This window comes from Nymphaea colorata, chromosome 11 (genome assembly GCF_008831285.2).
Source record: "Nymphaea colorata isolate Beijing-Zhang1983 chromosome 11, ASM883128v2, whole genome shotgun sequence".
Taxonomy (NCBI): Eukaryota; Viridiplantae; Streptophyta; class Magnoliopsida; order Nymphaeales; family Nymphaeaceae; genus Nymphaea; species Nymphaea colorata.
In genome coordinates this window covers 13,263,078-13,275,196 of record NC_045148.1, presented here as the reverse complement: position 1 = coordinate 13,275,196, position 12,119 = coordinate 13,263,078, and the positions used below count along the sequence as shown (strand labels likewise).

The 12,119-nt window shown below is 36.7% G+C and overlaps 1 protein-coding gene across 6 annotated transcripts; it reads left to right on the top strand.

The window, feature by feature from the left end:
- Window positions 1–2,160: 2,160 nt before the first annotated feature.
- LOC116264141 (proteasome subunit beta type-2-B) lies at window positions 2,161–10,745 on the top strand. 6 transcript variants are annotated; one of them, XM_031644176.1, is made up of 5 exons: window positions 2,161–2,357; window positions 3,687–3,754; window positions 4,899–5,149; window positions 5,428–5,551; window positions 10,229–10,745. In XM_031644176.1, the coding sequence occupies exons 3-5, from the start codon at window positions 4,992–4,994 to the stop codon at window positions 10,559–10,561; spliced, it is 615 nt and encodes a 204-aa protein (XP_031500036.1). In that variant the 5' UTR covers window positions 2,161–2,357; window positions 3,687–3,754; window positions 4,899–4,991; the 3' UTR covers window positions 10,562–10,745. The 6 variants fall into 6 exon arrangements, with proteins under 6 accessions (XP_031500036.1, XP_031500030.1, XP_031500033.1 ...); XM_031644170.1 differs by lacking the exon at window positions 3,687–3,754; XM_031644173.1 differs by lacking the exon at window positions 3,687–3,754 and having other exon boundaries at window positions 4,895–5,149.
- Window positions 10,746–12,119: the final 1,374 nt, after the last annotated feature.

Here is a 12,119-nt window from a genome sequence, read left to right as displayed (position 1 = left end):
ATAAGTGTCTTAAAACAACTTATAATTTTTTCCAGTGCCTGCTTGCAGAGTAGAGCTATAAGTTTTTCATGAAGGGTTTTTAAATTTTGACATGGGTCGAAATATCATTGTTCAAAATTTTTATATATGACATGTAGAATTTTCTATAATCGGTCCATGTGGCCCCCCTGATCTTCGCCCCTCTTTGGAAAGACAAAATTTTAAACTTGTTTTATCTGTTGTTTGTTTAAATAATTGGAGGATATGTTTAACACCTGTTTTGTATTTTTCTCTCCTTACATCCCTCCCAAGTCCCAACTCTTTTCTATCTCTTTTTGAAACACACAATAAAACATATGAAAAAAACATGAATTAATAAAAAAAATCTATTTTTAAAAAATTCACATGTAATGAAGAAAAATATTTCTCAATACATATTAAAAACATAAACAAATAAAAATATTCATTCTTTCTTTCTCTCCCTACTTTGAGAGACTTAAAATCAACAGATAAACAAACATAAATAAATTTTTGAAAGTAAAAAAGTTTCTAAGGTTTTAGAAAAATATCTAAACAAGAGCATTCAAATAATAGATATTTTTTCTGATTGTATATTTACTCCATCATTAAAATTTAAGATAATTGTATAAACCATGTACATGTAGGGGAGCTACCTTGGGGCTGGAGGTGTATATATATATATAATCTCACTTAAAGGGCCTATTATGCAACATCTACTTCATTAGGATCTTTGCTCATGATAGTGTATATCTGACATGATATCATATCCCTATATATCCTATCCTATCAGCACCTATATAAGAAAATGGAAATAAGGCAAAGAAAACAGTAAAATAGAAAATACTTCTACTTCCGCTCGAGCCAATGAGCTCCAGACCTCAACAATTTTGAAAAGGCTAGCTACTTAGCATGATCAACAAGTCTCTGGCCAATGAAAATGGCTTGTTGCAGGCTGCACAACGAGCCGAGTCGAACTCACTTGAAAAAACTTGGCTCCTGCTCGACTATCTTATAAACGAGCCGAGTTCGAGCTTACAAAGATACCCAAAACCATAAACAAGTAGAGTTCGAGTTTCATGAAGTCAACTCAACTCGTAAATCAGTACTCTATAATATTGTCAAAACCAGTTTCACAAGTTGCACGAGTGAGTTATATGAGTTACGCTTACACGAGTTGAACGAATTAGTGCTTACACGAGTTAACGCTAAACGAGCTAACACCTAAATGAGTTGTGTTTGAGCTCGATTTTGCGTATTCAAGTAGAGCTTGAGCTTACTATAAGGAGCTCAATTCGAGCTTGAGTTTTTTTAGCAGAGTCGAGCTCGAGCTAGCAAAACTTGGATTCCACTCGGCTCATGTGCAATCTAGCAGCGTTAGAAGCTCATGTTGACAAATGATATTCAATATATAAACATTGACTACAGTTGCAATTAGATATTTCTGTCGATGGAATGGGGAATGAACATAGAAGTGACCAGAATTTTCAAAGAGCTTATATATAAGCAAACACAACTCCTGCCATTCAAATATATGCTGATTAAAATTTGTGCTGCTCTCAAAAGGATATCACATGAAGGAAAATAGGCATCAACTGTTGAACTGCTCGACTTCCCATAAAGCATTTGGGTTGCCCAGTAAGAACATAAACATTAAGAGGAGTTTGATGGCCTAGAATTTTGGTTCTAGAATTAAATTCTAAAAACAAAATTTTGCCTCAAATTGCAATTAACATGAAATTTTCATTTTTATTTTTATTTTTATTTGTGTTTGATCGTTTGGGATTTTCATTTCAGAATTGAAAATGTTGTGTTTGATAAAACAATAATTAAAATTTTAGTATTGATAATTTAAACCATCATGACATGCGTTCTTAAAAATTTTAAAAATTTTATAATCATAATTCCACCATCTAAAATAGAATCACTATTCTGAAATTTTTAGTAAAAAATAAACGTATAATTTCATAATCAAAATTCTTTTGTTGATAAGGTAATTTTCATTTCATTATAGATAAAAATTCCAATTCTACAATTTCCCTTAGAAAAAACAACACCCGAAAGTCCGATCCATGTTTTAAGAATACCAACCAATGAGATCCAGATAACTGTTGGATTTAAACCAAAAGAGATCTTGTATAATACCATAACCCCAACAACTCGCACAAAGGTACGACTGTTCCACATCTTTCTTCTTCACCAAGACAGGAAGCAAAAGAGTTTTCGATATAAATCACAGAGGAAGACTCTGCGCGGAGAGAGAGGGACAGAGAGCGAGAGAGAAAAGAAGGGAACACTCTTCTTCCTGCTGCCACGAACCTTCCCCACTCGAAGGATTCCCTCATCAGCTCCTTAATAAGGTGAGGGTTTTGACATTTTTACTCTCCCTCGTTTCCTCGATCTTTGCTTGCCTTTGCTGGCCCTGCCGTTCTTTTCATAGAGGAGAAACTTTGCTGGCCCTGCCGTTCTTTTCATAGAGGAGAAAAGAAAAAAAAGAAGAGGAGAACACTCTCTTCCCCCTTCCCTGTCTCTCCCCTGCAACTCTCTGTCTCTCTGTTTCTCTCTCCCTCCCTCCGATCCAAGATAAGTTTTGAACTGTTTAGGTAGGTGTTGTTCACAGCGTAGATGGTCGCCGTAAACTGATCGGCGGCGTTCTGGAAACGGCCGCAGATGAACTCCGCGGCTGTGGTGGCATTCCGCATTCGCAGAGGCCCCCAGCAGGGGACCCAGGAAGTCGGCCGAGCAGGTCAGGTTGGCCATCGTCGTTGGCCTCTCTGACTCTCTTCTCCGTCTGCTCCCCTTACTACGCACAGAGAGAGCGACAGAAGGGGGGAAACGTTTCGGAATGAAGAAGAAGAAGAGGAGGAGGAGGCCAACAGAGGGGCAGAAAAAGGTTTGGGGAATTGATTTTCTTCGAGGGGATGGAAAATATTTGTCACACGGCGTTGAATGTATGGCTATAAATAGACAGGCCGGGACTTGGTCCCTGTCGAGACTCCACAGAGAGATGGGGAGAGTAGCTGTCATTACTTCAGAGAGAGAGAGAGAGAGAGAGGGATTTTCTAATGAAAATTTTATAATAACATGTTCAAATTTTAATGAGTTTTGTTTGCAATTCAGAACTGATTATTAAAAAGAACTTGCCATCTTTGAATTCTTGACTTCATGGCTGTCCTTAATATAGAGATTGTTCATATTCCGCATATTTTCACTTCCGGCCAAGCAGAAAAATATACAGATACCTGAAATAGCTTTCATAACTTAGATTCGTACTAAAAAATTGGCATGTTCTTGGGTGCCTGTTGATTCTCAACTATTACTTAGTCAGTTCATTTGGGGCAGAGTTACTAGTAGAAATGTATTCGAAAAACTTCAGAAAATAAAATTAGGCACTGTAGACTTTTCTTTCAGGTAGGAATCCTAATTATGAACAAATAGAAACTAAAAAGCAACTCACTTCTTACCTACGTTTGAGAAACCCATGTCCATTTGAAATTTTGAACTATTTAGTAAATTTTGTGATTGTAGATAAGTTTGGTTATTTTGCTTTATGAATATAACTTGATTGCTCTTTGCAAGTGCATATGTCTATGGATTCATGGAAGATTATTTAACATGGGTTATTACAACATGAAGTACCTATTTGTATTGTTGTTTCATTGTATCTCGAGTTATTATTTTTGTTACAGAAGAATGTCCTCTGTGTTGCTACCACATTCTCATCTTGTAGAGCTGTAGCTCCCTCCACCAGTGATAGGTGAGTCTCCCCTTCTTAGCGTCACCAGCCTATCGATTGCTGGCAGGGGCTCGCACCTGGTTTTTTTTGTTCTTCTTCTCCTCTTCTTTTGGTTTTACATTTGTCTTGTTTTGTTTTGTTTTGTTTCTTTGGCATCTCATTACAGCATGCTGCTTTGTTCTTTTCTTCTTCTTGTAAATTGGGTTGGAATTGAATCACATAACATCTGGAAGGTTATAATTGAAACAATAGCTTGTTAATTCTTATTCCACTCAATGTGTTTCCTCTCTTATCAGTTATCACAGTCTCAAAGGCACTCATTGTTTGAATGGTTTGAGTTTTATAAATCATTCTGTTTGCAGTAAAATTTTTTGTTTCTTGTTGAAAATCTTTCCTTGGTACATGCATCTTGAAATTGAAGCATCTAATGGGCAACAGGAAGTTCTTTTAGTTTCTTCTTCTTCTTTTCTTCATTGGTCTTCAAGAAAGTCTGAGCTAACGTCAAAATGACATCATCTCGTCCGTTATTTGGTACACTTGTCATCCATTAGTTTGGACAACAACAGATTGCATTTTGAGTATAAATCAATTGTGGTTTGCATTATGAGTATAAATCAATTGTGGAAATTCTTTCTCTTCCTCTCAGTTGAAGCCAGTGTCACAAAAACAACAGGAAATATTATGCTCATTTTTATTGTGATGCTAGACATAATACTGAAATGCCAATCTATTTTGACATCCAAGCAAGTACATCTGGAAACTATATGAAAAGATTATGTAGATGATCATGTTTTAGTGATCCATTTTTATTGTGATGCTAGACATAATACTGATCGTGTTTTAGTAGATGATTTATTATTTATTTGTGTGATTTAAGAAACTATATGAAAAGATTATGTAAATCTGGAAATATGTTTCCTTATTATCAAACACAGAAATATATTTCTGGAAATATATTTCTGTATCATCAAACACAGAAATATATTTCTGGAAACATAATTCTCAGGTTATCACACACATCAAAATGAGAATCGGAAATATTTTTCTCATTCTTTTATTCCAGGAAATATATTTTCAGAAATATATTTCCAATTCCAGATTTCTTGACCATCAAACACTACCTAAAGGTACGACTGTTCCACATCTTTCTTCTTCACCAAGACAGGAAGCAAAAGAGTTTTCGATATAAATCACAGAGGAAGACTCTGCGTGGAGAGAGAGGGACAGAGAGCGAGCGAGAAAAGAAGGGAAGGGGGAAATGGAGTGTGTGTTCGGGCTGGTGGGCGATGGGTTTGCGGTGATTGCCGCCGACACTTCAGCAGTGAACAGCATACTGGTACACAAGTCAAACGAGGACAAGATCATGATTCTTGATTCCCACAAACTCATGGGCGCTAGCGGCGAAAGCGGCGACAGGTCTCTTTCTATCTGTGTGTGTGTGTGTGTGTTGGTTATGTTTTTTCGCCTTTTGGGTTTGAGGGATTTCTTCGGATGATCATGAACGAAGTTGGGTGGGTTCTATACATTTTCATGTATTTGGGCGTTCTTGCTTATTGAGGATACTTTTGGATTTTAGGTTTTTGGGTTGCTGATTTTGAGCTCATTTTAACTCTTCGTTCTTGAGAAAGAGTAAATCTAGTGCTAGTTTGTGGACTTACTTCTGTTTGTTCCTCGAACGTGGGTATCAATTTTAGGGTTCAATTTACTGAATACATCCAGAAGAACGTTCATCTCTACCAATTCCGCAACGGGATCCCTCTAACTACTGCAGCAGCAGCAAATTTCACCCGAGGCGAGCTCGCTACTGCACTGAGAAAGGTATTTTACTTTTGGCGTGTTAATGTCCTACTCAGCTTATTTTCATTTGAAGGTTTTTTCGAATCCTTCTATTCTGCCCTTCCTTTCTATCTCTTGCTGACTTGATAATCTAGGTGGATGAAATTGCTTTTAGATTCGAACAAAAATTGTAAATAGAAACTTCTTCTCTCATCAATATAAGGTTTTGTTTGTCACAAAGTGCGATCTTGAGAGTTTATTGTTTTATCAATTTCGACATTGTAAAGATCATTTGAACAAAAACTGTAAATAGAAACTTCTTTTCTCGTCATTGTAAGTTTTTGTCGGTCACAAAGTGCGATGATGAAGGATTCTTATTTTATCAATTTCGGCATTGTAAAGATCATAGTGGTTTTCTTGGGTCTGTTTTGACAATGTAATGGTCCTGGTTAGTGCGCTCATTTGTAAAATATATTTGACGTTAATATCCTTAAGTTTTATTTAATTAGGCGTGACAGACTAGTTTCCTGAAGCTCGTGCAAATTACTATCCTCTTGTTAGGTGAGGTACTCTCTTGATCTTCTTTTGGGTTTTTTGGGTTCTTCTTTGGAAGAGGAGTTTATTAATTAGCTTTTCAACACTAGGATGAGATATAATATTTTGATCATCTTGTTTACATCCCGGTGTGTTTCCACGTTTTGAGCACGGGCAGTTTGTGTCGCCAATTTCTGATTGGTATGTGATTTTACCATTGTAGATATGACGTCTATTATTCCTTATCAGTGATAATGATTCTCGGGGACTGCTTTACATAATGAATCATTTGTCTAAGGGGAAATAGCAAGAGAGTTACATACAACAAATTGCCATGCTGTGTGAATTCCCTGCAGTGTGCTTTTGATGCCAAAATTGTTTATGTTGGCCTTTGTAGATATCTCATCAGCCAGGGTCTTACACCTTTCGAAGTCATAGCTACACTGACTTAACCGCTATGAGACTAAGGATTAGCCGATTAGGTATTAAGGATGGTTATGGTATCTCTACAATGGCTGATCTGAGAAGGATGTAGGGGTGCTAATAAGGTGGAAAATGTTGAAATTTAACTCATCCTAATTGTCTTCAATTAAGATTGTACATTTTTGCAAATAATTTTAACGCCGGAACATAATCTTAGTGTTATTGTCAATGAAGAAAACACCGTGGCATATATTTGTATTACTAACATTGTCCTTATTATCTTTGTGCTGTTAGTTGAACTTTTCAAATCAACCATTTTGCAAATAATTTTAACGCCGGAACATAATTCCTAGTGTTATTGTCAATGAAGAAAACACCATGGCATATATTTGTATTACTAACATTGTCCTTATTATCTTTGTGCTGTTAGTTGAACTTTTCAAATCAACCATGCTGTCCTCCACTTTGAACCTGTTAACTGATGGTTTAAACTTTAAACTTGAACGGACATGCTGTCTGCTGCATTTTGCTTTGAAAAGGTTATCTTCGCCTGCATGTCTGTGGGTTCAACAGCACTACTTGAGGTACCTCATGGATTAGGCCTATAAAGGTCATACTAGTACTTAGAGCAGGGCTAATGGTTTAGTTGCGATTGTAATAACATTAAAAAAGTACTCTAAAAATTGATGTTAGGAGTCTCTGTTTGATCTACGTGTCCAATACCATTGAATTCAGTTGGACTTGTGCTTTAGACCATAATAGAACCAATTTGGAAAAACCCAAGATAATCATTTGAATATATGTCCCAATATATTTGTTTGTTGGCCGAAAAGACAAAGTAATTCTTTGTGCCATTGACAATTTAGGTAGAAATGGATTTGTGAAATTCCAAAATACCCTCCTTTTGGGCCTTGAAAAGAAAGGAACTATAAAGCCGGGACTTGTAATATAATGATTGTCTGGATTGGATCAATAATGTAAGAGCAACTTTTTTGCCGAGGGTTTGTTCCACGATCCGCAGCACCTGTTGATATATCTGTGGCTTTTACTTGTACAATTATTTCACCCTTATCACTGGAAACTAAGAGAAATAGGTGTAATCCCCATTAGGCTTGGATTGTTTCCGAAAAGGTCTGGTGTTGCGTCCTGTAGTTTTTGAGGTTTGTCAAAATGTATTGAGGTTGCATTCATCACTTCAATTTTCTAACCTGGATGAAGTATGTCATGTCATATTTTTGGCTAGATCTCCATCGACTACAAATTTGTCTATTGGAAATAAAAGTTGATGATTGCTTGGGAAATAATGCACGAAATTAGGAAGGGCATTCTTGGAAGGCCACAGAGTTCACGCAGCATCAAAACTATTATTTATGTCTTTATGATGTTGTTGAAAGTGTATCAAAAGCTGTATTGGTCCGGCCAATAGATACACTGTATCGTAATGTATTGTACGTGTATCGTAAATTTATTTTTTGTTTAAAAAAATAAGAAAAAAATAGAAAAATAGATAAATCAAGAAAAATAAAAATATGTTTTTTTTAATGAAAAAACGTCATACATAATGGCAGGCTTATTATAGGCATAAAGTTACTTCACAAACATTAATAAGTGGTCATAATATCATATAGTGACACAACATGAGCTAAGACATCAAGAAACATAATTTATAAGATGATCTACATAATAACTCATAAGTCACCAGATCCATAACACACCAAAAACCAAGTTTTATGTCCACTATACATCACATCACAAGACATAATTGTTCAATTTTAATGCAAATAACAAATGAAAACAGCTTCATTCATAATCTTTATCATCTCATTCTCATTTTTGTCGAGAAGATATAAACCCTCTTTATCTAAACAAGAATCAATCATACATGCACAAATCTGCCCTCAAATTGACGATTTCATGGTAACACTGATTATTCCTTTTGACAATTGCCACAGTCCCCCCCTTCTTCAACTATTAGTTTATTAGATATGTTCAGAAATGAAGAGGGAGGAAAGTTTTAAATAGTAGTTTGAAAAAGGGTGGTTTTAAGTTTTAACCCTATATTTTTCAAAATAGACATGTATTGTACAATACAAGGTGTATCGCGCTGTATCGTATGATACAGGCTGTGTATCGTGCGATACCCATACAATACACCACCTGTCGGCGATACAGGTGGTGTTATCATATCACAAATTTAAAAAAGTGATGGTATGTATCGTACGATACGTACTGCACTGATTATTTAAATGATCTAGGAATATGATGGGGCTATTAAGAAATGCCTAGAGATCCTCATAACAAAGCTTACTGCAATCGAAAATAACCTATTGGATATCCCACATGTGTAGACAGAATAATCCTACATCTGATAAGATCATAAAAAAGCTTATTTTACGAAACATCCAGTAGTGCCTGAATCAGTTTGTATCCCTGATTGAATGTGGATTTTTTTTTCCCGATCCAATATCTGGCACAGGCTGTCAACTGAAAAACCAAATCTCCTTACTGGTCAAAATGTCTCAAGTGGTCCCATTGTGCAACCAGCTCTTGACAAGGAGGAGCTAAAAAATCCAGAAAACCCGAACAGGTGAAACTATGAATGTTTGGCTAAGCAATTTCGGTGCACTTTCTAGGCATTTATCTTGTCTGCTACAAGTTATTTTAGATACCAATGGGCATCAATAAATGCTATTCTGATATCTTCTTGTTGTGTCTGAGAGTCGAGATATTCACTATGGTTTTTGCTTGGCATATCACATCTGTAGTGGCACTCTACAGTCCTTAAATTCCTCTTTGATATCTGCACAATGACTATTGATACTGGAGATTCCCCAGCTTCTCTGAACAATGATGCCAGAATGCATTCCCTGACAAAACCCAGTCATAAGATAGAGCCACACAACCATTTTGATCTTCAGAAGAGTCTGATTTGTGTTGGCTTTGATGTTGTTGAAGTAGTAGACATTTCTTAGAAGGCCTTGTCGAAGATTTTCTAGACTATGCTCCAAGTCTTGGACTGTATATAAGCTTTTGACTGGAAAATGATGCCAGCATGCTTAATGTTCAGCATGGAAGTTGCATAGATCAATTGATTGCATGTGGATTTACAGTTTATACCAAGTCTGTTAAGTTCTGCTGCTCATGAAACTGACTAATCTTTTCTTTAGGGGGACAGTGATTTTACGCACCTAAGCAAAGTCTTCACCTTTGCAGTTCAAATAGTCTGGAAGCTTAGCTTCATTCACTGGTTGTTCTGGTTACTTTTTCAGCTAGTATAGTGTTTATGGGTATTCATCTCATGTTACTAACTTGGAAAAACTTGGTGTAGATGCTTTTTTTCTTTTCCTTTTTTTTGTTTGCCTTTCATTTTCTTTTGTGGTTTTGGCTACCGTGTCTCTTACGAACCAGTTTTATTTGGTGTACTTCATGGATGTGCCTATCTTTATAAGCTTGTCGCCTGACCCTTTTCACCCTTCTTTCTTTTGCATCACATCAATTTCATCAGAAAATGAAGTTTCCTTGTATTTTTGTAATGGCATGTTTGGTGAGCCTGTGTAACTCTAAGCAATTTCACCCGTAAAGCAGAAAAGGGGCTGGAGGAGTCGGTGGCTTTTCTTTCTTTCAGAAATGCTGTAGAATGTTTGCCTGCTGATTTGTGACATTGTGCTTGTAATTCTGTATTATCATTGTGACAGTTAGAATTATGAATATAACTTTTATATTCACTTCTCACTAGTGTCTTCTACTTTTTTTGTTGGTTAGAATCCATACTTCGTAAATATTCTTCTTGCTGGATATGACAAAGAAATTGGCCCATCTCTGTATTATATCGACTACATTGCCACTCTCCACAAGATCCAGAAAGGTGCATTTGGTTACGGTTCCTATTTCTGCCTGTCAATGATGGACAGACACTATCACAGTGGCATGTCCGTGGAGGAGGCTGTTGACCTCATAGACAAGTGCATAATGGAGATTAGGTCGAGACTGGTTGTCGCCCCACCTAATTTTGTGATCAAGATTGTGGATAAAGATGGAGCAAGGGAGTATGCCTGGCGTGAAACCATCAAAGATGCAGGTGTTGCTGCTGCTTAAGTTTTGTTTGTCATTTTTTATTTCCATGGAATATTAGTATTTCCCACTTACACCCCATTTTCGTTATACTGATACTGGGTCCGACAGTATTGTAGGACAGATCATCTTTGTGGTTGATGATGCAAGTGAACCAACTCGATTTCATTGTATGGAAGTTAAAGACGTGCATATTTTTACAGTTGAACTTTTTTGCCAATTAATCATTTTTACTTTTATTTGGATAACATGCTGCGGGTAGGGTAGGCAACCCTCTGCAACATTTTGGCAAGCTGGGCTACTGAACCTTTGTCCTCGACTTGAAGGTCTCAAGTCCAATACACTGGCCTGGTAGAGAGAGTCAGGGAGCTCCTGTTGGATTTGTGCCAGTTCATTACTGTTCCGACTCTTTTTGTTTTTTCTGTTTAGTTGTGAATGGCAAGCAGTTTATTACTTGTAGGGTTACCAGATGCTTTCCATTGAAAGGACGTGAAATAAATTTCCTGTCTCCAATGAAGTTGTTGAGCCTCATGGCCGATATTCTTGTCCGCCTTCATCTCTGTGATGAACCCTTGGACCCTTCCAGTACCGGCGGGCAACATTCTGGGACGATCTTTCATGTTCTTGTATTGTTAATGACTGTCATTGGAAATAAACTGAGAGTGTTGTCAGTAGTTGCATTAGGGTGTCGTCAGCAGTTGCCTGAACAGGATATATTGGTCTCATTCCGGTCCACCTACCTTTGTGTTCTATGTATGGTGGGGGCACACCGAGGGAGTTCTTGCTAATCTAACTCTGGACTCAAAGTGCAGTAATATGTGTTGATAGTTTCGGACATTTTACGTGCATCATGCGAAGTAGTATACAAAGGCGTGGTTACACATTTTTGCCCCCAGTGCAACAAGAATGTGGATGGTGGCGAGATTCTTCTATTATTTGTGAGAATTTTTATCCATATGAATGCTCTACTCAAGGATGTTCTTAAGCATTGGCCCATACATAATAGTCTCTGCCTTATTAATTATTTCATTTTTTTTTTGCATGTTAAACCCATATTTTTGCCCTTAACTACCACCGAGTACATTAAAAATGGTTCAATTTTGTCACAACTGTAGTGTTTTTACGAAGAGCTATTCACGTGAAAAAACTTAAAATGTGATATAAAATTATTTTCTATGATGTGTTGACAGAATTTTATGACCAACAAACGTGAATTAGTTGACCCTCATAAATCTGGTTATACAACAAAGAAAGATGTTTTAAAGTTTTCCGGCATAGATATCAGCCAGTTTAGTCAACACTTGTATAAATTGCTTTTAGTGTGTTAAGCGATCCATATCATCTTATTTATGTCCAAAATAATCAGTACCATTGTATTTATGACCAAAGTCATCTCTTATTCGACTTAAGCTTCCGGCCTAACCATGTGTGTGTGTGTGGGAGAGAGAGAGAGCTGAGAAGGACATTAAACGGAGCCACATCTAAGTGAATTGAATGAAAATAGTTACCCGGTTAATGCACATAACTTTATTTATCTACTTCAGACATTTATAATAAAAAAAATTAAAGACTTTGGCATCAC